General features: G+C 32.1%; 2 protein-coding genes across 3 annotated transcripts; both read left to right on the top strand.

The window, feature by feature from the left end:
* Window positions 1-8: 8 nt before the first annotated feature.
* On the top strand, window positions 9-669 carry Nop10 (Nop10 ribonucleoprotein). The gene is made up of 3 exons (XM_085189024.1): window positions 9-236; window positions 355-397; window positions 503-669. The coding sequence occupies exons 1-3, from the start codon at window positions 183-185 to the stop codon at window positions 598-600; spliced, it is 195 nt and encodes a 64-aa protein (XP_085045150.1). The 5' UTR covers window positions 9-182; the 3' UTR covers window positions 601-669.
* Window positions 670-3,715: 3,046 nt separating this feature from the next.
* LOC146536733 (carboxylic ester hydrolase) lies at window positions 3,716-27,463 on the top strand. Of its 2 annotated transcripts, none has more exons than XM_085189706.1 (11): window positions 3,716-3,909; window positions 7,267-7,545; window positions 13,011-13,249; window positions 13,946-14,140; window positions 15,652-15,847; window positions 16,710-16,844; window positions 17,260-17,395; window positions 19,761-19,994; window positions 25,757-25,932; window positions 26,519-26,802; window positions 27,007-27,463. In XM_085189706.1, the coding sequence occupies exons 2-11, from the start codon at window positions 7,420-7,422 to the stop codon at window positions 27,254-27,256; spliced, it is 1,971 nt and encodes a 656-aa protein (XP_085045832.1). In that variant the 5' UTR covers window positions 3,716-3,909; window positions 7,267-7,419; the 3' UTR covers window positions 27,257-27,463. The 2 variants fall into 2 exon arrangements, with proteins under 2 accessions (XP_085045832.1, XP_085045831.1); XM_085189705.1 differs by having other exon boundaries at window positions 3,716-3,892.
* Window positions 27,464-27,787: the final 324 nt, after the last annotated feature.

Here is a 27,787-nt window from a genome sequence, read left to right on the forward strand (position 1 = left end):
GTAATTAGTTTTTGACAGCGACATAAAATATTCCATGAGATTGAACTAACAACTAAGATATTTTTGTATTGTAATTGTAAACTAAAGTGACAGTATAGTATTAAAATCTTCATATTTTACTTCCCGTCTATATTTTTTGTGTGTGTTTTCATAATATTTATTATTGAAGCGAAATATCTACAATGTATTTACGATATTATTTAAATGAAAATGGAGATAGACAGTATACACTGGCGGTTTGTATTTTTATAACCTATAACTTAATTTACTTGGTCCATGTGATTTTACTATTAGTTGAAATTCTATTCTATTATATTTATTTTCTGCCCTCCTTACATATTTTTTATATTTTAGACGATAGATCCACGTGGGAAACCCACACTGTCTGCACATCCAGGTATTCTTTTCTGTTTTTGTTTGCTAATATTTTAAATACATTAAAGTACTAGCAGTGAAAATAAATAACTAGTATTCGAGTCTCAATTTTGTTTTTGGTTTTCAGCACGATTTTCTCCTGAAGATAAATATTCAAGACAGAGAATAACAATCAAAAAACGATTTGGCTTACTTTTAACTCAACAACCTGAGCCAATACATTGACTTAATTTGGAATAAAATAATAATTATAAGTTTGTCCTTAAGATGTTATAATAAAAAAAGAAAAAGAAACTTATTTGTTTCATTACTCTCTTTTCAATTTGAATAATATGGTTCGAGTATTATGTATAATTTATATTATGAATTCTATAGTTATATGCCCAGGTTTCCTGTGCTCATTGAATATAATGCTTATATTTAATATTTTTATGAAGAGGTGTAATTGTTTCTAGAAGCCTTCAACATATGAGAATGTAATATAATTAATTACCATATTAAAGGGTCCTCCACTGTAGTATTAAGCAATGTTTCATTAGAAACAAGGCTTTTGCCTTTAACATATGAAGTTTTAAATAATTAAGGAACAACATTGACAACAAATAAAAATATTTTCTCTAAGATTATAATCTTTATAGAATGCACTCATTATCGCTACTTATATCAGTTAATAGCAGTAATATATAGCAATAAGATTAAAGCTTTTATGATCATATAAATTGTGCTTATTCACATAAGCTTTTATGATCATGCAAGTTGTCTATAATGAGGTTATAAGTTGATAGTTAAAATTTAAAAAGAAAATTTTATTTTCTCTTTTAAATTTTAATAAAATGATTTTTTCTTTTTAATAAAAGCCTTTTTAAAAAAGATTTTTCAGTTAATTTATTTTTTACTTTATAGTTATTACTGGCTGGGTTTCTCAGTCTCTTCATCTTATTCAAAGCATCATTGAACGCAAGATTGTTTGCCGGTTAATTCAGTTTGCCAGTTGGCAGCTCTTCGATAAGGACACCTAATAATTTTACCCTGCTCAAGGCCACATATGCTCGACCAGCAGCAAAGAGCTTCGAGCCTAAGTACATAATGATGTAGTTGACAGTACTACCTTGCATTTGGTATACTGTAAAGCCCAACATAATACAATTGGCTGCATTCTTCGTTCCGCGGTTCCTTGTCTATATTTTACTGGAAATTGCACAGACTTGGGCTGAATTAGATGCCACCCAGTCCTCGGCACGGCCTTGATCTGGGTGTTTGGAAGAATGCACCACTTATTTCAGCTTGGTGCTTACTTGTGCCTGACGAAACAGTTTCGGGGTTGGTTTTTGAGTTGTCCTTTCTCTAGATAGGTTGCAGACCATTGCAGATGACGCCCATCTCCCCAAATTACAAAATCGTATTTTAAACCCGCATCTTTATTCTCAGCGGACCCTTTCATTATAAGAAAGCACAAAAAACTTCAATAGTGCGCCATATTAGAGTTAGTGATGTCACATTATTTTTATTATTATTCTCGACAAGCATTTTCATTTGATATCCATATTTCAAGTGCATAAATAATAACTATCCCGCCATTTAGGATGTTCCACCATATTCGATTTAGAACAACGTCACATTTTTTGCGTTATTCACAACGAAATGAAAAGGTTCATTTGATATTGTAGAAGTAGATTAAAAATAACTATTCAACCATATTGGATTTAGAATGGTGTCACACATCTTATCGTGTTTATTGTCATCCAAACTAAACGTCTTTTTTATGGAAAAGGATAAAATAATTTAAGCTTAGGACTTTAAGGACAAGGCAAACGAGCGTTCCGGTCACCTGATGGTAAGTGATCGCCCACGACCCCGTGCAACACTAGAGGGGCTACAGGTGTATACAAAATTTCAGCTCAATTGGTTGAAGATATCTACTTAAAAATTGAATTCAAAATGTTCACCCGAACTAATATACACACATCCATTGCAAGTTAAAAAAAGATTATAAAATTAAAATAATTCTGAATTTCTGAAAAATGAAATAAATGAAACAAACGAACAATAAAATGATCCTATATCGTCCCGTTTTTACAATTTGTTTATATGTTCCGTTTTTACAACAATCGTGTGGAAATTATTTTATTCAGTTTTTATCTAGTTAACATTCTAATGGCAGCCGTTGTGGTACATTGGCACAAGAGGGCGACTGTAAAGGCTATAGATAGCGCTGTAACGCGGTAGATGTGGGTTCGAATCCTATTCGGGGGAAGTGAAATATTTTCCGTTCCCCACTCTGGTAACGAGGCAAAGCGCGGCGGTGAGTTCTGCTATTCAACACGTAATACCTCCAGAATTTGGCGGAAGGTGGAACGGAATATCTTAACACTCAGGTTCCATCTGCCTACCCTGCTATGTGCGGGATTTAGCGTGAAGCTAACAAAATATTCTAAGTTGTCGAGAAAATTTAATAGATGTAGAAAAGGGTAATGATTTTTTACTTATTAAAAACTTTTATTTACTAATTCTGAAACTCAGATTTCTTACTTTATACGTTCTGTCATAAATATCCTTTAGTTCCTCGTATTGCATAAATTATAATGTGAAACTAATCATTTCCGGATTTCCTGATACGGAATATGTTAACTATATGCATTTCACTGTAGTATCTGCCTTGCTTAGATTAGAACGTGCACTTTGAATATGTTTATTTGAAAAATATTTTTTTGCCATAGGAATACTTTTTATTAAAAATAGAGATGATGTGGGATCGATTTTTCACTCGAAGGAGATAAATATTTAATATTTTCATTTCTTCGCTCTGCTAACGAGGTAAAATAGGGCGTTGAGTTACGCCACTCAACAGACTAAGTTTCGAGAATTAGGCAGAACCCCCCTTTCTGCCTATTTTTCGAAACTTATAAACACAAGAATGCGTGTCTATAATAATATCTATTCCGCTCCGCAGTGTGTTTTAAATTTGCCACTGCAGAAATTTAAAGTAACTTTAAGAACAACGTTAATTAGGAAAGCCTATATATACTGTCCAAGAATATTTAAAAGATAAAAATATTTTTCATAATTTGAATTTCATACACATCTTTACACCTTTTTTACATCTTTTTTTAGGTCGAATTATGATTAAGAACATATTATATATAATAATATACATACTATGTGTATAAAATATAAATATTAATTTTAAAATTTAAAAGAAAATCATTAGTAATTTAAATTTAATTTTATAATCTTTCTCGAGATAAATATAATATTCGTAACTCAGAACGTATAGTAGAATGTATTAAATAACACACAACGTAGTAGTGGGTGGTGGTTAAGTAACCGTCTCAGCGACCGTCGCCGAAGCCAGTATAGAGTGACTGCTATAGGCGCGAGTGCCCGTGCTTTTCTTTGAACGTCTTTACAAAGTTGTTATAACATTCGTATTTAAAAGTTGTACTATATAGACAATTTGAGTTAAACCTTTCATTAAATTTCTTTGAATAAGTTCCAAAAGTTTTGGCTGTACACCAAGGTAGGAAATTTAAATAGGTGACCATTTATTTACTAATAAAATTATGTAATTGGTAACTAACCTTAATATTCCGGTTTCCTTAACATATTCTGTTTGTAAATTCGCAAATTTGTAAATATTATTGCTATGAGTATACTTTGAAGTATAGAAGTAGTTTTTAAAATAGCATACCCAGCATAGGTATACAATCTAGTTCAAAAAATATCTTCCGTTTTTTTTACATTTTTAACAACCAAATATAATTGTATATTAAACATATATACATAAAACCAATATTTTTTAAACATTAGGTACCTTTAGGTCACATGAAAAGTTTTATCTTTTTAATTCGGACGACTATTTTTAATAATTATTTATTTTTAATTGCAAATCGCGAAGTGTAGAAGGTTAAACACATTCTGAATTATACCATTAAGATACATAATTTAATAATTGCATTTTTATTATAATTACCGCTCTACTATGTGCAAGGCCCACTGGTTTGTCCCATATAAAAATGTATCAAGATATAGTAAATTATTATTTAAACGAAAATTAAAAATATTGTAAGGCAAATAAAAGAAAAATTGAGTTGGAATTTTAATTGTTTTTGAATAAAGGTTTAGGATGCATAGATAAGCCAGCAACTAACAGCTACACTAACCCACACTGATTTTACCCCAGTAAACCTTAAAGAAAACAAACTTTCATCCATATGAAAATGACTTACTTTATTTTTATCAGTTTTCGAATTTATCTACCGCAAAGAAACGTAAATTTAAATAAAATCTTAGTGTACGTAACGGAATTCGGTGATAATAGGTATTTTGTAGTTATATTTGAAATTGTAATTTTTAATACTACAGGTCTCATGAATTTTTACCAATAATAAGTTTTACCAATATTAGAAAAAATATATATAAAAGTATATAATAATTGATAGTTCCTTTATTTACTATCTCTGCTACAGTACTAACCTTCCATTGGGTACATATTTTAAAAATGTACCCTTTCTGATTTCGCATTTTTGGTAGCATATAATCTCTATACTTACATAATAAAACAGTAGAAATATTTTGTCTGTACATTTAGTATTTTTGACTGAAATGGATAGAGGGGCACTTAAAAAGAATAATAGAAAGCAAAAATGTATTTTTTAAATTTCTTGTTGTTGAATAAGAGAAGATGAAGGAAGGTAGATGTTTTCTTGATTTGATATTTGCCATAATGAATAGTACATTAAAATACTAAGAATAGAATTCGTAACTTCTGCCTTCATTTGTTTAGCTTTAGTTACATCACTACTGCTGTTATCAGGGTAAATAACCGCTTGTTATAGTCAGTGAAGCCTTAAAAACTACCGGGAATTTTACAGTAAGGCATAGTTTTTACATTTATGATGTAATCATAAACAATCTATCTTTCTTACATAAACATCTAAGGACATTGACATCGCTCTTAATGGCTAGTATTTAATCTTTTTTCTCATCTATCTAAATTTTATACTCGATATTTAGGTACCTATTTATGACTAGATTTTACTGAATAGTAAACGTAAATATTTAATTTAAATCAGTATTTGATTCATATTTAACTCTACAGTGCGAGAAAATAAAGTAAACTGTTTCGGAAAATATCCGGATTCAGTTTTATAAATGTATGCATATATTTCAAGCACTTTGCAGTATTCCGTAGTCACGAGTAGATTATTGGTGCCATTATCTATTAGTATATAAAAAAAGATAACATACAATTTGAAGTTTATAGTTAACATTTTATATACAAATATATATGTATAGCAATAAAAATAATTAATTATGTTATACAAACAAAACGAGTTGTGTATATTACACACATATATATTATTAAAGAATGTTAAATGTTCGATACTTAAAATAATATTTTTACATAATAAAATTGTTTTTACAAGTTTACAAGCTTGCTCTAGTTTACTCTTTTAATAATATATTTTTTTAAATATATTTCATATGTAAAGTGATATTACAAATAAATACTTGCATATTATGTATAAAATTAATTGAATTATTTGAGTATACGTACGTGTTTTCATTTTGCACACAAAAAATTTATGAGCGTTGATGTCTTTTCTATACAAGAACGAGAAACATACGTTCATCTATATAATTAATTTCGTTATTCATATTTTATCTATTAAAGGTAATTCAGTTTGAATGATTTTAAATATAAAATGTAATATTACTTTAATTGTGTTGCAGATTATTTTCTCTAATCGTTTATGTATAATATTGAAAAAGATTTGTCTGTGTATTCTACTATATTCTACCTTTTCCACTTCCCTTTAAAACTTTTATTAACCCAGTTATAGATGTAATTGATGTGACACTCAGTTCCTATACGTTATCTCTGGTTCTGGGTTACGATTATGCGAGGCAGTGAAAGTGCACCTAATATCGAGAACGCCACCACGGCTTGTTGGCCGCTTACAAAAATGTGCTTATTGTAATATTTTCGATTAGATCAATATTACATATAGTTACCTATATGTTAAAATATTATGTAAATATATATTTTTAGATATTATAAGACTTACGCAATGTATTTAATGTTTTTTTTTTGGTTTACACTGTATCCCGCATATAGAGGGGGAGACAGAGGGAAGTTAGTGTTAGACATTCCATTGCCTCCTTTCGCTGAATTTTTGAGGTTTAACGCTGCGCTTTGGCTCGATGCCAGAGCGAGGAATTGAAAGTATTAAATCATTCTCTGGAATGGGAATCGAATCTATAAACGTTGCGCTTACAGTCACTCACTGTCCACCGCGACTGCCAAAAATGTTTAAATGTATAATATTGATTTGTTACGTATTTTAAATTAAATTAAAAACCGGTCGACCTCGCCCCCCGGGTTCCCTACCAATGTCATGATTGTAGGTCAACGGGAAGTACAATTTATGTTAGTTGACAAACTTAAGTTTGAGGGCATATAAAAAAATAAGTTTATTTCAAATAAAATGAGAACATATTTTATATGAGAAGCTTGATTTTATTCTATACTCCAAGAGATCACAGACCTGAATATTTTATATTAATTTCCGCTTGATACCTCTGCGAGATGTCGTGATTAATTTTTAAAAGTTCCGTTTTTCCTTTTGAGGTACGGAAACCTAAAAATGAGTCTCTTAATTTTAGAGTACCTTAACATTCTTCTATTGAGTATAACGCTAAAGAATTCATTAGTATTTGAGCCATTATATCACCTTTGAAGCCCCTAAAATACATTTACCTACAGCTAGGTACATGCTTAGGCAATAAGAAAACCACAAACGTTGGTGGTCAGCTGAAGTTCCAATCCAACAATCATTACATACCATGTACTGTTTTGGTTATATAGTCATTACTTTGTTTTGTTTTTAGGTCTTCGCAACTCGCACACCGCAGCCCCAACTTGGAATAGAGAAATAAACAAAATAAGAAAAGATAAAATATGTTTTACACAAGTCTATTGCCGTGACGCTTCCATTAAGTTCAAGTTATCAGTGCCAGTGACAGTTAGAAATAATAGTGAACATGCGTATGTGGTGGCTATGTGCCGTTGTAGTCTTTTTACATGGACTGATCACGAGTGATGCGTTGCCTCCTGCGGCGTTAGGCGATGTGGTGGCGAATGCAGCGAGCAGTTTGAACTCTATGAAGGTATGATAATTATTATATTTTTTTTAATTTTACTATACTAAGGCACAAGCGCGAAGTCTGTTCTGTTCTGTTCTGTTCTGTTCTTTCTATTATGGCGTTCCGAGCGTGCCAGTTGAGCACAAAATCACTTCGCCAGTGTCACGTTGAATGGAACGTGAAGTCTCTTTACAGTCGTAAACGCGACAGGTAGTTCAGTTCCGCCACTCAACACGCAAGGCCTCGAAAATTCTGCAGAAAGTTGGGAACGGGTGTCTTAACACAAGGTTCCCTTTTCCCACCCCACTACATGCAAAATATAGCGTGAAGCTGAAAAAAAAGAATAATTTAGGATAAAGCTTGACAGTAATAAATTTTCTAGAAAGTCATGTTTTCTTTTTTTTTATACGTAATGTTTATCTCAGTTGTAATAAGCTAATGTGTAATTTATTAATATAGTGACCTAAAAAACCTCGATATATTTTATATTGGGCAAGAGTTCGTGGCGACGACGCGATGTGTTCTCTCTACGTCTGTACGTACTCTGTTTACGTGAATCATGCTTCACTTAATTTCTTATGTAACTTTATATCAAGTTATTCGAGAAGCACATGCTATTAGAAATGCAATAGCTAACGTTTTCTTAGAAATATATTTCAGTGTAAAAATACCTGTGTTTATTACAACCATGGGCGTAGAAAGGGGGGAGAGCCGAATGGGCCATGCCCACCCTGGAATAGTCACAATAATGGGGTGGGCCCCCATAAATTTTACTTAGAAAAAAATTTACTCCGAAAAATTATAAATATTTACAACATTTACACGACACAATACTATAAAAGACCTCAAGAGAAAAAATATTGTATAATATTCAATGAAGGTATCGATATTTTGTATATGGTTCACTGCATAAAAACCTGCATATTAATTTAAATTTTTTGGAGACCTATATTTACCGATTACGATGCATGTTTATCATTAAATTTTAATATCTACATGTACTAATTTGCTATATTATTCAATGATAAATAAACATATTAGAAAAAATTTAGAACCACACAAAGTAAATAGATTTTATTATTGAAGAATATTTTATAATACAGGATATTAATAAAATATATAAAAAAATAGATACAGAAAGATATTTAACGTTTTCTGGGTTAATATACCCACTATTGCCTATATTCTTACTGTCCTTAATAACTTTTCTTGCAGGTTTGTAGAAATTTCAACTTTTTATGTTTACATTATTGGTGCCGTTGTTTATTAGATGTCTTTCTATAATTAATAGTATTACCTTAATGACAGGCTAGCTCACAAGGAAGTATTCTCAATGTGTTGATGTTTGTGTTCCTGGGGTCAATTGATGATCACATTTCTATAATTATGCATAGGAAGGAATCAGTGTTACTCTTTGCCTCTGTATTAAATAAAATATAAATAGATTGTTTAGATACTTAAATAAGAAGGTCTTTAAATATAAAACTGAACGCCATAAGGTGGCGGTGTTAACATACGAGTATCATACGACTACTCACACCGAGCGTAAGTAATTCAAGTAAACGCTAAGAAATTATACTTAGAATAGATATCTATTTATGGCTACTGAGAGGTAATTTTTGATTATTCATTTTTTTTTATATGCAACACAGATTATACTATCTAATAATAGAAAATAAATTTACCTTATAACTTAATATGTTATTTTTCTTTATAATTTAAGAAAATATAATGTCAATGAAGCGAATTGTAACTTACAATACACAAGCATCGAAATTAGCTACTTGGTAGTCCTTGTAAAACAAAGGTCACATAAATAAAAGCGCAAAATGTCACAATTTCCAAACAGTATTTGGATATAAATTATCTAATTACTTTTTAAAGGTTTATAGAAGTTTAAGTTCTTGTAAATCCACGTTAATTAATAATATTTATTTTGTTTACATGCAAATTAAAACTTTAGACCTGCAGTTACGATATTAAACACCACGTTGTCGATTGTGATATTTTTGGTTGAGTTGAGGGTAACCGTTCACTCGCCGACGCTGTGAAGAAATGACACGGGAATTAGATCAATATGGCGACTTAATTACTGTTATTCACAAAATTACTATCTAAAGCAAGCGATATTTAACAATTTCTTAAATTCAAAAGTAGCTGTAAGCTGCTAGCTCATTTGGGTACCACTTTTTGTTACTTGTTTTAGGTGTTAAAGAATTTTCAAGTGTCATATGAAATCAAATCGGCTTCACACTGTATCCCGCTGCTGCAAGGTAGGCAAAGGGAACCTAGTGTTGCCTGCCTTGCGTGTTGAGGGGCGGAAGCCACGGCTTTCACTTTGGTGCCTGTCAGAGCGAAGAAATGAAAATATTAGGAATTAATCATTAATTCCCTCGAGTGGGGATCGAGCCCACACCTGTCGCATTACAGTCATCGTCATTTCCAAGTATGATTTATTGTATTGTAGTAAAATAAATAACAAAGTCGCTTTTATGCCGTGTTTACAATATATTACATGGTTGCAAAGAAGAATAGTAGGAGCATCCATTCTTTGAGTTCCATCGATGTAAAATTTAATTAAAATCGACTTAGGTAATTGTTTCAGCGTGAATATATAACAAGCTGAGTCAGCGACTAGTTCATTTAAATATTTAAATTGAATAAAAATTTATTTTTCTTTATTTATTTTTTTTGGTTTCGTCGCGCCGCAGTGAGACAGAATGAGACTGAAGAGCGATGGTTGTGGTTTCGACTTCCACTCGCTCTAGTCTCTTACTAGAGCAAGGTAATCAAAATAAATAATAGGGACTAAGTTCCGCCAATCAGCGGGAACGGTGTTCCTTAATATTAATACTAGGTTCCCCTTGCCTACCTTGATATATGCGGGCTACAGCGTAAAGCTAAAAACAAAAGATTTCTATGTTATTACAACATAAATGTGTACATATATTTATAATAATTAATATTTGGAGTTTGATAATTACTAAATTTCTCATAGAGTAAACGAATGACTAACACCAGCTACGTAGTTTTTTATTTGCGCGTACAATTTGGAAACTTTAATAGGTGTGTAACGATTGTCTAATAGTTACATACTCGTTGTTACGAATATACATAGTTCACACGGGAATGAACTGTACATAGCAAATTATTTATTATTATTTGTAAACTTATAAAGTTATACTTCTTAACTAGAACTATAAAAATAATTGTAGGAATATCGTACATTTTATTAAATTTTTAATATAAATAATATTATAACTTTGCTTGCACTTATGTCCAAACAAGGTTTGTGTGTAAGGGGCCTTATTATTACGAAAGGTTAAGTACCTATCTACTTACCAAAAGTTTAACACTTCTTACGGTAATTTAAACTTTAAATCTGTTCTTTTATTTTATGTAAGTGATAAATAACACAATATCAGTCGACACATGCACATGTCAAAAAGTTCCATTAATTTAATTATACGGTCAAATTTGTACCACCCGATAAATGGATAAGTGCGAGTTAAAAATAATAAACGTTTAAAAATATAATTTTCTTGTCAGTGCATAAAATTACATTATATATTATGAAATAATATTATTGCGAGTTTTTATGTAAGTGGACGTGCTGTATTTATATAGCTATATAGGTACAATGTAACAATATATCTACAGTTATATTAAAAGTACCTGTGGCACTAATAATTTTATTACATTGACCTAATAGTTAGTTATATTACATTTAAAATAATATTAAAAAAAAAAACAATAACAATAGTGTGATCAGATCTGATAATATTTGCATTTCAGATTCTGTTTCCTTCAGAACTCTTGGTGAAGGTGAGACTTATAAATATCTTGGAATGTCTGAAGCATTGGGTATTGATGAGCGGAGCATAAAGCAATTGGTGAAGGAGCGTTTCTTTAGCCGCCTGAAAAAAGTGCTTGGCAGCCTTTTATCTGGTGGCAACAAGGTGCGTGCTTTCAACGGTTGGGTTATGCCGCTTTTAGCCTATACTTTTGGCATTGTAAGATGGACACAGACTGAGTTAGACTCCGTAGATCGCCAAATACGTAAATTGTTGACGACATACCGAATGCACCATCCGCGTTCGTCTGTAATGAGACTGTATATCCCGCGTAAGTGTGGAGGTCGTGGCTTTTTAAATGTCAAGAACCTCCATAACCACGAGGTATGCAGTCTTAGAGAATATTTTCTCAAGATTGACGTGGATATGCACAAGGATGTGGTAACAGTTGACAAAGGCCTTACTCCTCTTTCCTTGGGCAAATAGAACTGGCGTCGGCCTGTAGTACTTACTACTTCTGATCGCATGGCTGTATGGAAGAGCAAGGAGCTGCATGGTAGATTCCATAGAGCCCTAGTGGGCCAGGACGTGGATACTGTTTCATCATTATCTTGGTTACAGTTCGGGGATCTTTTCGGAGAAACTGAAGGTTTTGTCTGTGCAATTATGGACGAAGTTATCAAGACACGGAACTACCAGAGACATATTATGAAAGATGGCACTATCGACATCTGCCGGGCGTGTCATCGACCTGGGGAGTCCCTCAGACATATTGTCTCTGGTTGTTCTCATCTTGCTAATGGCGAGTATTTGCATAGACACAATCAAGTAGCCAAGATAATACACCAGCAACTTGCTCTTCAATATGGCCTTGTAGAATTGGAGGTGCCTTACTACAGGTACAATCCCATGTCTGTTCTTGAAAATAGCTGTGCTTTGCTCTACTGGGATCGGTCTATTATTACTGACAGGTATATTGTTGCCAATAGACCTGATATAGTACTAGTAGACCGAGCGGCGCGCCGCGCAGTGATTGTTGACGTTACTATCCCACATGATGAAAATCTCGTGAAGGCCGAAAAAGAAAAACAATCTAAATATTTGGACCTAGCCCATGAGATTACCGCCATGTGGGATGTCAATGCGACTATCATTGTGCCAATAGTGGTTTCGGTTAACGGTTTAATAGCGAAAAGCCTCGACCAACACCTTAAGAGGCTATCGCTTAGCTGTTGGATCAAGAACCGGATACAGAAGGCAGTAATACTTGAGACGGCACGTATTGTGCGGAGGTTCCTCTCTCTGGAGCCCTAGCCACCGATGGCTTGGACCCTTGTCCCGCCCTCGGAAGTGTGGTTTTTTATATTTTTAAATGTATCTTTTTTATAATAATTTATATTTAAAAATGTAAAATTGATTCGCTTATTTAATAAAAGTATATTCTGTGTTAATTCTGTATCCAGCATGCAGCTGGGTAGGCCGATGGAACCCGGGAATCTAGTGTTAAGACATTTCGTTTCAATTAAGACATTTGCGTTTCCCTCTTTCCCCCGACTTTTGGCATTGCGTTTTGTTTGGCGTAACTCAACGCCGCACTCTACCTCGTTACCAAAGCAAAAAAAAATAAAACACAATATTTCATTTCCTCAAGCGGAAATCGAAAAAATAAATAAATAATGTAAACTTTTATATAAGGTCACAGGAGCATGGCGGAGATTATCAAGCACGGTGAGCGAGTCTGTAGGCTTGAAACATGCGTTTCGACGACTCCAGGCGGTGCCAGCCCGCGCCGCTCGTTTGGTCCACGCCTTAGTAGATCGTATGCGAGTAGGCGGAGGACCCATTATTGCAACTAAGTTTGGATCTCTCCGTGGTCGCAGGGTCGTGGCCAGGACCAGCGCTCAAACACCGTATTACAGCTTTAAAGGCATAAGGTAACATTGAAAAATGTAAACAAATTTTCAGCTTCACGCTATATCTTGCTGTAAACAGCAGGCTGAGGGAACCTAGTGATAAGCCACTCCGTTCCTCCATTTTCCACTGAATTCTGGAGGCATTGCAGGTGGCGGAACTGAACGCCGCGCTTGGTCTCGACACCAGAGAAGAAATGGAAATATAAATTTAAATAAATATTTTATTTTCTCGTGTGGGGATCGAACCCACAACCAGTCGCGTTTACAGTCACACTTTGTGTCCTTGCGCCACGACTGGCCTCATAATAAAATGTTTAATGTTGAAAATAAAATTGTTTTGAAGGTCCGATGCAGTATAAACAGTAACCTTCTCATTAACTTTTATCTATAAACGTAATTATAAGGTCAGAGACAGACAAAATATTTAAGCACTTGCGAAATTTTATTGATTAATTTGTAGTTTTTTAACATATTTATTTTTTCAATTTAATGGGGTCAAGAGTGTTAAAGCAAAATATACTAAAAATAGTTAGTTTTTAGAATTATTGATTTATGTCATGGGTTTTATTAATTTCTATAGATATAATATTTAAAAATATTTAGTAAATCTAAATATTTATTAATCTAAATATTAAATAATATTTTAAATTATATAACATTTTGAAATAGATAAAATATATTTTAGACGATAAGATAACAAATTTAATATATTTGCAGATACGCTCAACCACCCCGAGGTCCATTACGTTTTAGACCACCAGTGCCTTTAGAACCGTGGTCTGGCATTCGTGATGCTGTCGAAGAAGGTGCTGTATGTCCTCATCGGTTCATGTTGTTCGACACGTATAAAGGCGATGAAGACTGCCTATACTTGAATGTCTATACATCAGCCTTACCGGATAAAGTTTCTGGGTAATTACATACAAACATGGACGATTTCCAAGAGGCGCGTTCAATTTTTTTCACGTAACGTTTTCTAAAAGTATTTTTCTTTCCAAAGTGTGGAATAACACTTTAAATTTGATAAAAATATTACAGGTTTTATAATTTAGTTTACAATTTTAAAAAAAATTTAATTTTTTTAATTATTATTAAAATGAAATTCAAGGCTTCTATTCACGATTCCTAGATATTGCACAGTTACACGTTAGACAAATATTTGAATAAGTTAAGTTTATACGCCGCGACCTTATTGAATCCTTGTCAATTTGCAATATTTATTTATATTAGTCACTTGGGTGACCGCTCGTGGCTATTAATTTACGTTTCTTTATTTTCCTTTTACGTTTCATTATTGATATTGTTTTTATAATAATAATATCATATTAAAAACAATATCTATACCTGAATTTGCCTAAACTAAAGTTATAGTAAATTCAATAAAATTGTTATTTATAATGGAGTTATCTGCATTAGTGAAACAACATTTTTTAAAATGGTATAACTTTTTTACTTATAAATCGATTGCAATAAACAAACATTAAATGTTAAATAAGCTTGCCAAAATACAATAGTGAAAACTGCAATTAAATCGATTAAGCCGTCTCTGAGATTGGCGAGGACAAACACTCAGACAAAATATTTGACAATATTTTTTTTGGTTCTATTATGTTATTGAATGCTAATAATAATATTTTTACTTATACATAAAATATTCCATGTACAGACAATAGAGTATTTATTGTATAAGAAAAAATATATAACAATTATTTATTTTAGAAAAAATCTTAAAAAATACTGCACGTTTCTTCTGTATACAATAAATAAAGCTAGAATTATAACACGAGGCGCGCACTCGAGGAAATTAAATATTTAATACTTTTATTTCTTCGCTCTGGCAACGAGGCAAAGGGCAGCGTTGAATTCCGCAACTCAATATGCTATTCCTCTAGAATTCGGCGGCAATTGCCAGATTTTCTCTATGACAATTAATCTCCGGAATTGCTAGGAACTTATAACAAAAAAATAAATTTATTAAAAAATAATTATCTAAGTCTAGATATGGTCCTAACCATGTCTGGCTAGTTCGAGTCATCACAGGACTAAAAAAATGAGACGTCTGGCAACGCTGCACGGTATTGTCTTAGGTTTCCGGGTTCTCTACACAGGTAGCCCAAAGCTAAAATAAACATAAAACAGTAATTAAAAAATACAACAGACTCGACGTGTGATTATGTCTAGAGTAGCAACCAAAAAGCCTACTTAGTTTTACTCACTTTAATAAAAATGAAAAATTGGAAAAAAATACAGTACCTATCCAATTATAACAAAGTTCGTGAAGCATATAATAATGTAACTTTTGGAGGCCAACGAAAAATCAATAGAAATAGAATTTAGTAAATGAAATGAAGGCAGAGAGAATCTATTTAGGTCAAGCGATTCAGTCTATTTCCTATATGTATATTATTTATTTTTTCTGTTAGATACAATCCAAAACTCGCAGTGATGGTATGGATTCATGGCGGCGCGTTTGCGGTGGGTTCGGGCAACGCTTTTCTGTACGGACCAGACCATCTAATTGGTGCGGGAGTGGTTCTTGTGACGTTGAATTATAGACTTGGAGCTCTGGGCTTCCTCAGTCTGGAGAATGAAGAAGTGTCCGGCAATATGGGATTGAAGGTAGAGTTACGAGTTACGATACGATTTAAGAAATACATTATTGTATTCAAAATTATAATACTAAAATTAATATTTTTTATACTTAATAACAATTGGTTACCACATAAAAATTACCATGTTTTGTTTTTCAAATTAAATTATAATATATTCTACGACCATACACGTCGACAGCTAGTGAAAAGGAAGGAAGGAAACATGGAGGATAGGATGCTATTACCTAAATAACACATAAATTCCAATGACAACCCTTCACCATTGTCCGCTATTACATCTTAAGCAACGCCCGGTCACGGCTTAGATATATTGGTCAAGTGCATCTATGAGATTACAAAACTCTATAGCACGTTTTGGTAATGATAGCTTGAGATCGGTGCGCGGGCGCATCACCTTTGTTGTAAACTACTGACATTTGAATCGTCTCTTTGTGATAATAATTATCCTTTATTCGTTGTTTAATTCTTCATATTCATATGGTCATACCGATGGAGAATAGTTAAGCAATAAAATGTGTTTCTATTTACTGAGATTAAAGAATCAATACATTTACAATTACATAATACAAATAAAAATACATATTATTAAAATGTGATCAGCATCTACGCAATATGTCTGCTTAACATTTGTAATATTTTGTGAAAAAATGATGCAGTCTAAATATAGACTATTTTATTTGACTCCGGTAAAAGGATTTTCCGTGAACAAATATCTCCCTACTTTCACATTTCTAATTATATTACGCAAATACTTAATATCGATATAAATACATATCTATTATACATATTTAAATAATATACATTAGGTAAGCAAATTAAATAATATTCGTGAAAGTATATTAATGTTATTGTTTTTTTTTTGTATAAAGGATCAGGTTTTGGCGTTAAAATGGGTTAGAGATAACATTGAATCATTTGGCGGCGATCCTCAACGTATTACAATATTTGGAGAGTCAGCGGGTGCCGCTTCTGTCCATCTGCACATGCTTTCTCCGTCTTCACAGGTTAGTCAAACAATGCGACAAAGTATTTTATGTATGAATAACAGGTTCTAATATTTAATCAGCGAATTATCGATTACTTATTATATATTTATCATCATAAATGATTCCACACAATAACTGTAAAGTGTAGGGACCTACTATATAGGCTTTTGACTTTTTACTAATGGGCGTCGATCGTACTTGTGTAACATAAATATTCTGTATTAACTTAATTTTATAATTACTATAATTCTGTAGTAACTTAAATATTCTGTAATTATTTCTGATCTAAAATAAATTTGTACAATAATATCTATATAAAAAGTAACTTAAGTTCAATATAAAAAATATATATATTTTTATTTATTTAGAACTTATCTAAAAATGTGAAAAATAAAAAAAATATGACATTTATCAAATAAATGTTTGGTTTTAGGGCTTATTCCACGGTGCAATAGCGCAGAGTGGAGTAGCGATCTCGCCGTGGGCGCTCGCGCAGAGCCCTAAAAAACACGCCTTTGAACTCGGAAGGGAACTGGGCATCGATACTAATAGTACAGCAGAATTGCTTGGTAAGAAATGTTATAATGATGTAATATACTTACTTTTAGAATATCTTCCATCATAACTTCGGAATTCTACCTAAGTAGAGAGAGGAGCTCGAGCTGCTCCTTTTTAAGGGAGCCTTTAAAGATACTCTTGGGGCGCAAATCCAGGCACTGGTCCGAGCTCCTCCAACACTACCCTTACCTGATTAATAAATGCAACTTTAAGCAACTTCGTCTCTACGTTGGCATTAAATTATAAAGTAATTGCTCTATCTACTCCAGATCTAATTTTAAACAAATGACGTGATCATTCCGGTTCTCAGCAGGATGTAGATCCCTTTTATTAAAAAATTACAAATTGGCAATGATGAGTACGGTATATTACAAATTTTAATTTGTAATATACTATATACATATAACATACTACGTACTTATAAGAAATATCGTTGTTGTAAGTAAGGGGCACTTTAAGTTGTTTTTTTAGCTTTAAGTTTAAGTTTTTGTTTATTTTGTGATCCGTTATTGACAATTTGCATGCATATATTGCATTTAAATTAATGTCAATGCCTGTGTAAATAATACCTTGACATAAATAAAGTGACTGTAAGTGGAACGTATCATTTTCAGTATTATTATATCATTTTTTTTTTAATGAGCTCATATTATCGTTATATTGGTATGATAGAAATTACTTTTTATTCAGCTAATATTTATACATGAGCCTCCCTCGTTTATTATGAGGATCTATTGTTTTAAGGCAGTCCACTCTCCATTTTCATTCAATCTATTTCATAAATATGATTAAAGATTTTTACAAATATTATTAGTCAATAAATAAGAACATCTCTTAAAAAGAAAATATAACTATAGTACCTCGCTAGCTATAAAAAAAATTACGTAAAGCAATAAAATTTAATAACACAAATATATTTAGTAGAGCAACTTAAACTTGCCTGAACGCAATGGACAGAATCTGCGTCGCGTGATTATTGTGGATTGACATTGGACTTACACCCTCGTTCATCGCTTTATTCTCGGCTATTCCTCGTTCATCGGGTACGCACAGGGAGCATAGTGTTAAGACACTCCGCTGATAAGCCTGTTGAGTCGCCGCGCTTTGCTTCGGCAACAGAGCGAAGACATGAAAATATTAAACATTTCATTTCCTCGAGTGAAAATCGAAATCGCAACCTGTGGCGTTTACAGTCACTCTCTTGTGCTCCTGAACCACGACTGGGCTATTGGTTTTTTTATATTGATGTTCATATTTATTGCACGTTTGCCCTGAGAACGTTCTCCTTGTACATTCCCGAATACAGTGGAAAAATAAACAAAATATAATAAAAAAAACAAGTAATTAAAATATCAACACTTTAATAACTCTCGAAAAACAGTATTAATGTAATTTAAAAAAATGAGAAGCATTTTGATTAACACGTCATATAAATTCCACAGTGTATTTTCAAGTCGTAACATAAATCGTACGTAAAAGGGCAGCTATTGGGACAAGGCTGATTATATTATTATTAATATCTACCGAATCCGTGTCTTCTTACGAAATACATGAAACTTATTTTCAGCAGCGTAATATATTATGTATTATATAATAGTTTTTTTTATTGGTATATATAGTAAAAGAAAAAGGAATATATATACCTACTCATTGATTCTATATCTTTTTTATACAAATTGCTAAAATATCATTGAACAGCTGAAAGAGTTGTGATTAAAATGTGTGTTTGCGAATTTTATAAAGAGGACCTATTTAGGAAAATAGTATTACTTTTGTACTATTTATACAGTTAATAAATCGTAATTAAAATCCTATGGGTTATTTTGCCCACAAAAATAAAATAAATAATAATAAATAAATTTTACTAAAAATACATAAATATTTTAATTAAAAAATTGTCGCATTTAATAGAAAAATGTTTAGTTATTTCTTATCTACTTAAGTAGGCGGTAAATATGCGCGCACGATAAACTCGGTTTTTCCCGCGTAAATCCGATCTCGTGGGAATGTCGCTCTGTTGTTAATGCTCCACAGCCTCAACTATGTTCCAGTGAATGCCACATAGAAATTGGTTTAGCTGTTCCGAAGATTAACTCGGACAAACAGACAAAAAAAATAAAATTGTATGATTATTTATTATGTTCTAGTATCGTTTAAATAACAATATCCACTTGAAAAAGTCGGTTATTTTGAAATCGCAGACATACACTTTATTCTTTATGTGTTAAAATTTATTTATAGATATTTAATATTATATAATTATGTAACATAAATTCTCATTTTCAATTATTTTATTAACACTAATCCGGATAAAAATTCTATGACAGAAAACATATAAAAATGTATAACATTTGTATTAATAATTATTATTTTTAGGTTATCTCCGCGCTACACCAAGCGAACTCCTAGTAAAGGCAGGTGCAAGGATCGCTGGAGCGCCGGGCAAGTCCGCGGACTTACAGAGTACGGTGGCGCTACCCTTCTTACCCGTATTGGAACCAAATATGCCAGGCGCTTTCCTGACACGCTCACCTCGGGAACTGCTTCCTGGTGCCGACGTGCCGCTGATGACCGGGTATAATGCTCAAGAAGGAATCATATTGTTTAGACGTAAGTTCTTATCTTTTGACTAGTGGACCCGGACGCGGCTACGCCTGCTTAAACTATAAGAATATTTATTAACTATATTTTCAGTTTTCAATAGAATTAGTAAGAAAATATAAGCTTAAATAATCAAAAATAATAATAAGTAGAGACATATTATTAGAAAAAATATCTGAGAAATTGAAAACCAACATAAGAAGTAAAAATAACTACAAATTAAGTAAAAATACCATAAGATATTTTTTGCCAGCAATATCAAATAAAATAAGAAGAGAACCAAAGTGTATTTTAAATTAATTATAAACAGCAAATAAAGTTCGAAAATGTATGAAAATGTAATAAAACCATCAACGTCATCTGCCCGTTCGCGTAGGTCATACTATGCCGCCCGAAGGCTAGGTCATTTCGAATCAGTGACATCTCCTTACTTATTTATTAGAATGTTATACAGTAAACTATAATTTCAATAGATAAAATGCTATAATGTTCGCGGTAACGGTTGCGTAGCGACGCGACGGTTGTTATTAACATGGCAGAATAAATTGCATGTCAAATTAAAAAGTACTTTAAAATATATTAATTTATATGTGTAATGTAATGTTATATAGCCTATAGCACTTCTGAAGAATGCAGCTTTCATACAAAACAAAAACAATGTAAATCGGACCAGTAGATCCAGAGATCTTAGCGTTCAAACAAACAAACAAACAAACAAACAAACAAACTCTTCCGCTTTATTATATTAGTATAGATGATATGTCATTGTTAGCATTGATTCTTGTTTCGTTTAGCTTATAAAGAGCACACTGTTCTGTGGTAAATAAATCTCATGCATTTTTGTCGCAAATATAAAATACTTATTCTTTTTATTACATTTTTACAATACTTAGCAATAGAAATGGATTTGTTGATTTTGATTTAATCGGACATGTATGCAAATTATGTCCGAAAAAATGATTTTGACGTCTGTATAGAAACTCTCCGATAAATTTAATGTTTTTTTTATACCTTCTAGAAGGTTTAGAGACCTTCTAGAAAAAAAAGCAAAAACTCCTTCAATGAAGGAAAGAATTGTTTATCTTTTATCTCGAATTATTTATAGCATATTTGAATATTTCTTTACAACTTTATTTTAGAATTTAATAAACAATAATACAATATTTAATATATTACATTGACTGGTGCAATTAAGTTTCGTAAAGACAATACAATTGAAATGAAATACGCGAAAATTCTTCAAAAATAGGTACTTATGCAATAATATTTTACGTCTCAAAACAATTATTATTAAGCATATTTTTAATTAAGTACTCCTTTAAAATATATTCTCATGTTGACTTCGTGAGAAATAGGTCAAATAGTACATACATAGGTACATTATGTTCATATTGTTTTAGAGTTGGAAAATAATGTATTGCGAAACAATAATACTTGAAATAAAATTTGTATATTAAGATTAAAATTCTTTAAATAGTAATGAAAATTACGCTATATCCCACACATAGCAGCGTTGGCAGAGGGAACCTAGTATTAAAACGCTCGGTTTCCCACTTTCCACCGAATTCTGGAGGCATTGCTAGTTGAATAGAGGAACTCAACACCGCGCTTTGCCTAAAGACCAAAGCAAAGAAATGAGAATAAAATTTTAAATAAATATTTTATTTCCTCGAACGGGGATCGAACCCACTACCAGTGGCGTTTACTGTCACACACTTGTGCATTTGCGCCACGACAGGGTTCACATTTAAATACCTAATACCTATTTAATCTAAGGAAGTAAACAAAATCTAATGTGTATTTACCCTAATAATACCCAACCCAAAAATACAGGTATTATTTTTCGAATGTTCTCGTTTTCGCTGTCATAATTATCTAATTTCTGTCGGGATATTGCGTGTGAAGCTACGTGACAGCACGTGTTGTTACGTGAAAATTTAAACGTACCTACCGTTACTTACCCAAGGTACTTTAAGTACGTCATGGATATTACCAAAATAAAATGGACTCTCATAAAAACATGTTTCCTAATCTTTGCGCGAACATTATTTTCTTTGCATTTCGTATATCTTTGTCTGGATATAGATTTATAATGATTGATGTTAATACTTGTAGATAATGTGTGATAAGTTGTGATTGCATTATGAAATACTAAAGGTATTTTAGTATAGTTAGTGATAAAATTGACGAATGCAATGTTTGTGGGTTCGATTCCTACTCGGAGAAATGAATTATTTTTTTCTCCAAACTGGAACCGCCGCATTGCTAAAAAAAATGTCATATTTTTTACAATACAATATAGTAAAAAGTAATTTACTTGTTATTTTATATTTATGTCCTGAATCTAAATGAGTAAATAAAAAAAATAACAATTGTAAAATTAAAAACATTTTATCCATTCGAGTTCCAGGGCGTTGTTGTTATCCGTACGCTTATTAATATGTATTTTTACGGAAAAATAAAATGAAGATATAAAATTACATTTTTCATATACCTATTTTAAAATCTGTGAAATCATGTCACATATGGTTCCGTTCACTATTAGAATGTTGTGAAGGATATCTGCTAAAACTTTACACACCTAAAAAGGATTTACTAAGACTTACTAAGTACCTACAGAATATAGATGAAGTGTTCACTTATACTAATTTAAAGATATAAGATCAATAATGGTTATAATAATCTATTTAAATATACAGGGTGTCCCAGGAGCCAACGATAAAACGAAACCAGGTGATAGACCAAATCGTGACAGTTATGAGAAAAATATAAAAAAAAATCTTTGTCATGTATTTTTCATATTATATTGATTTTAAAAAATATCGCAAAAACCGACACCCTGTGATGGTTTTTCACGTCCCTTGACTACAAATATTACTCTTTCTTCATTTTTTTTTCTGTAATGTAATCATGAGTAACCCTTCTGTGAATTACAGTTTAAGATTTAAACATACCTGCATCAGTTTTCAATAAAATGTGGTGCTTTTGCCAATCATTAAATTCAAAATATTTACTACACCCAACTTTAACCGACTGTACTATAAAAAAAATGTACTACACTGTTTTTGCAAGTAACTTTAAAAGTTGGCACATTTCATCTGGATTCCGAAATGGTACGCCACTTGCTGGATTACTTCTTTGTTGAAGAGAGAAAAATCGAAATACATGATAATCGGGATGACGTTCAGCTTTTTGGTATATTTTCCGATACATTCTAGCTGCAGCATTTGCGTTACATAACCATTCTCCATGAATGAAATGCATATTGGCAATGTGTCAAAGACCGAATATATCGCCTGCGAGACCCCGGACTCGAGCACTGTCCTTATAAGTCCTGGGTCCCCATCCCCTAAGTTGGAAAAGTTCAGGTACCTTGGATCCGTCATGCACGAGTCTGAAGGCATCGATCACGATCTCTATAAGACGGATAAGAGTTTGGACGGTATCCTGCGATCACAGACCACACCAGTCACCTCCCTAAACTAAACACTTAGCCCAGGCAACGCTTATCCGACTTAGGGGCTGGCCCAGGACTTATAAGAACAGTGCTCGAGTCCGGGCTCTCGCAGGCCATATACTCGGTCTTTGACACGTTGCCAATATGCATTTCATTCATGGAGAATGGTTATGTAACGCAAATGCTGCAGCTAGAATGTATCGGAAAATATACCAAAAAGCTGAACGTCATCCCGATTATCATGTATTTCGATTTTTCTCTCTTCAACAAAGAAGTAATCCAGCAAGTGGCGTACCATTTCGGAATCCAGATGAAATGTGCCAACTTTTAAAGTTACTTGCAAAAACAGTGTAGTACATTTTTTTTATAGTACAGTCGGTTAAAGTTGGGTGTAGTAAATATTTTGAATTTAATGTTTGGCAAAAGCACCACATTTTATTGAAAACTGATGCAGGTATGTTTAAATCTTAAACTGTAATTCACAGAAGGGTTACTCATGATTACATTACAGAAAAAAAAATGAAGAAAGAGTAATATTTGTAGTCCAGGGACGTGAAAAACCATCACAGGGTGTCGGTTTTTGCGATATTTTTTAAAATCAATATAATATGAAAAATACATGACAAAGATTTTTTTTTATATTTTTCTCATAACTGTCACGACTTGGTCTATCACCTGGTTTCGTTTTATCGTTGGCTCCTGGGACACCCTGTATAATTATACTATAAAATTACTACTATCAAACGTTTCGCAATAAAAGATAAAAACTATTGGAAGGGATCATTTTTTTTTATTTACTTTAGGTAATATAAAACATAAATATTTTATATTAATAATATTCTATAATTATAATATAATATTGTAGAATCACTAAAAAATAAATATCTTTATATATTTATTATTACTATAAAAACCATTGGCATTTTTCAATCAATTCTGAGGTGCCTACCGCTTTCTATTACGATTTGTTTACTAAACTCTGTTTTGTAATTTAAATAGTTAACCTTCAACAGCGGCTAGCTGAACAATTAGAACTGTCGCAAGATTTATTTATTTTCTTAAAAAAAACTTTACAAATCTGTATCATCACTAAATAATTTAAATCTGAATAGGACTGCAGAAAAACTTGGAGCTGGGCGAACTCGAAAGTTAATTAATATAAGTTCAAAATTGTTTTCATTAAATATACTATAGAAATAGATATATGTCGTATTTAAAACTAGTTTTAGATTTAAAGTGCAGTTTTATACTAGCTACGTTTGTTATGTACATCTTAAGAAACTCGCTTGACCATATTAAGTAAAACAGAGTCATGTGTTCAAAAAGATCGTAATTTTTGCATAAAAGAAATAATAGAATAGCTTTTTTTAGCTTCACCCCGCACGTAGCAGGATCGGCAGAAGGAAATTAGTGTTAAGATACTGCCCTTCCCTATTTCCCGCCGATTTCTGGAATCACTGCGTGTTTAGTAGCGGATGTCAACGCCGCGCGAATGAAAATATGAAATATTTAACTTAATCAAGTGAGAATCTCACCTAGAACTTTTCAAGTTTACAGTCACACTCTTGTGCCCCTGTGTCATGACTGGCCTCGATAGAAGCTATAGTGTATTTTTATTTTTGAATAAGCACCTTTGTCAATGTTATAGAAAATGGAGTCAAAAACAGGAATTATCACAAGTAAAATACACATCTGTGCGATTATATTTGCGTTTTTAAACTTCGATTACGCAAATGTTACACGGAATTGCATAATGAGCTAACGACTGCCTTTATATATCGTCACGCTGTATTGTATTTGTAACTCGTTTATGTAATAGTTACCAAAAATATACAAGAATTGGCATAAGTTACATATCTGACAAGGACACAGATTATAAAACAAATTGATTACAATTTTCTCTTAGCCAGATAGAGAAAAAAATAATTTAGTATAAGTAAATACAGACAACATTCAGAGTTGGTTACACTTGACTAGACTAGAAGTTCTAGATCTAGACTTTCTCCATTTTAGTACAATGTGACTAAAACATTGGAATTCGAGGTAATAACATTTTTTATCGCCAATTAATTTACTGATGCTCAACGAGAAGCTGGTGCTTTATTCGATGTTGAAAAAATTATAAAAAATATAAAAAATTTAATCTAACCAAAGATCTAATACATATATCTTCTATATATATTTATAGAGGTTGTCTATTTGATATGTAATATTAGACACATGAATAGACCTACACATTCAATGATAAATTATTAATGATTAAACCAATCCTTATAACTTAATAGCAAATTTAATAGGCAATATTTTTCAACAGGTCTCCAGCGCTATCCTAAGTTACTAAGCGAATTAGAACATGAATTCAGACGAGTCGTTCCTCCCGAGCTGATATCGTCAGATGAAGAGATATCGAATAAGGTCACGGATTACATCCGCGCTTTCTACTTCCAGCAACGACCAGTCGACATGAGAAACATTGACAGCCTCATTGATGTAAGCTATTTTATATGATTTTTATATTTAGCACTTTTACGTAATATTTTAAATATGCTTATATACTCCATCTTATACTATACGGGTTATGGCCCGTTTATGGAGAAAGTTGTGAATTGATTCTATCTCCTTTTAGGTCTTTACTCGACTCGATTTCGATTTTAGTGACGAAATTCAACGAAACATCCGTATCTGTGAATCACACATCGATAGCTTTATTAGTCATTCATATGTTTTTATGGTTCTATATTGGAATGGAAATAAATTATCTTTGTTATATAATAAAACATTGAAAATATTAAAATATATTTGTAGTAAATATGTTACTATAAAAACGATATCGTCTTTATGTATATTGGTTTTTTACATATGATGTAAAGTATCATGTTCACGCCGTCTCCTTATTATAAAGATATTAATATTTGAATCCGATTAACTAATTACTTAATATGGTAGTCTTTCTAGATTTTTTTTGTCGCGGCCTTTCTGCCTTATTAATATATTCAATATATAAAATAAAACTGTGCATATGTTATGTAAAAGAACTTAATAATATTGTAACCCCCTACCAATAAACCATTTACAGTTGTTCACAGATGTAATGTTCTTGAGGCCAGCATTAGAAACGTTAAGATTGCAGGCACAAACGAACAGGACAAGCCCGACATATCTCTACAGATTCGGTTTTGATGGTGCCCTTGGCCTCTTTAAGCGGATGCTGGGTATTACGCATCCGGGAGTTTGTCACGGCGACGAAATGGGATATCTATTCTATTTCTCTAGAATAAACTACAGATTAGACGATGATTCCCCAGAATCGGTGGTTTCCAAAAAAATGGTACAAATGTGGACCAATTTCGCTAAAACTGGGTAAGCAGACGGAAATAACCCTGAAGTTCTTATCTTTTTTTTGTACTTTTGATAATTTCAATGAATCATTCAAGTGTTATGCTTGTTTCCTTTGGTCTGATACTTATCTACAAATATGAATTTCTTTAAAGTTTTATCATTAATTTCCTTTAAAAATGTTTAAGTTGTTTTAGTTTGTAAACAAATATAATTAAACATTTACAGAAACCCGACGCCTCAAATAGACTACGAGTCCGTAGTCAACTTTAAATGGCTGCCCGTCAATGATACAACCCACGTAAACTATCTTGACATCACTGGGAACTTCACTCTTCGATCTGACCCTGAATCTAAAAGAGTGCGCTTCTGGGACTGGCTTTATGAGAATTATGCCAATAACTCTAAAAATATGAGTATGTCAGATATGACATCAACTGCCCAGCCTGCCATATCTCAACATGCCAGTGACATTTAGTGCTGTGAAATTAATGAGAACATTGTATTTAACAGTAGTAGTTAAGCTTATGTTGTGCGTGATATACCTAAGGTTTACTAGAAAGTACCTGCTTGTTATAAAATAATAAAACGAGATTGATTTACATTTACCAATCCGACGGTTAATATAAGAGTTGTTTTTTGTAAATACAAATAATTTAAAATAATAAAAATTAAGTATTTAAAAGGCTTGTATCTTTTCCTGTTTATTTTATCTAATGTCCTTATCGCGAAGTTAACTAATTCAATTTAAAGAAAACAAAGGCTTATGTCACGTCAGTCAATTAAGTGAAAGCTAAATCAATAACCATAAACATTGCTACTTTAAATTACCATAAATAGTAAACTATTATTAAATATCAGCTTCATAATGACTTTTTATAACATTAAATATTTTATTCGTTTGAAAACTAAGTATGTTTCCAGGTTTTTCATTGTATGAAAAAACCGAACAAAAGTGAGTCGGGCTCGCCCACCGAGGGTTCCTTATAAAAATTGGAGGTCTCGAGCT

Source organism: Heliconius melpomene, chromosome 8 (genome assembly GCF_056956725.1).
Source record: "Heliconius melpomene rosina isolate 202511_hmr_F chromosome 8, ASM5695672v1, whole genome shotgun sequence".
Classification (NCBI taxonomy): domain Eukaryota; kingdom Metazoa; phylum Arthropoda; class Insecta; order Lepidoptera; family Nymphalidae; genus Heliconius; species Heliconius melpomene.

Excerpts from the sequence above, each read along its gene's own strand:
- Nop10 (XM_085189024.1), top strand. The coding sequence starts at position 183 with ATGTATTTACGATATTATTTAAATGAAAATGGAGATAGACAGTATACA. Across the intron at positions 237-354 it reads ATAGACAGTATACACTGGCG|ACGATAGATCCACGTGGGAA; the intron begins GTTTGTATTTTT and ends TTTATATTTTAG. Across the intron at positions 398-502 it reads CACACTGTCTGCACATCCAG|CACGATTTTCTCCTGAAGAT; the intron begins GTATTCTTTTCT and ends TTTGGTTTTCAG.
- LOC146536733 (XM_085189706.1), top strand. The coding sequence starts at position 7,420 with ATGCGTATGTGGTGGCTATGTGCCGTTGTAGTCTTTTTACATGGACTG. Across the intron at positions 14,141-15,651 it reads TTACCGGATAAAGTTTCTGG|ATACAATCCAAAACTCGCAG; the intron begins GTAATTACATAC and ends TTTTTCTGTTAG. Across the intron at positions 25,933-26,518 it reads ACATTGACAGCCTCATTGAT|TTGTTCACAGATGTAATGTT; the intron begins GTAAGCTATTTT and ends AACCATTTACAG.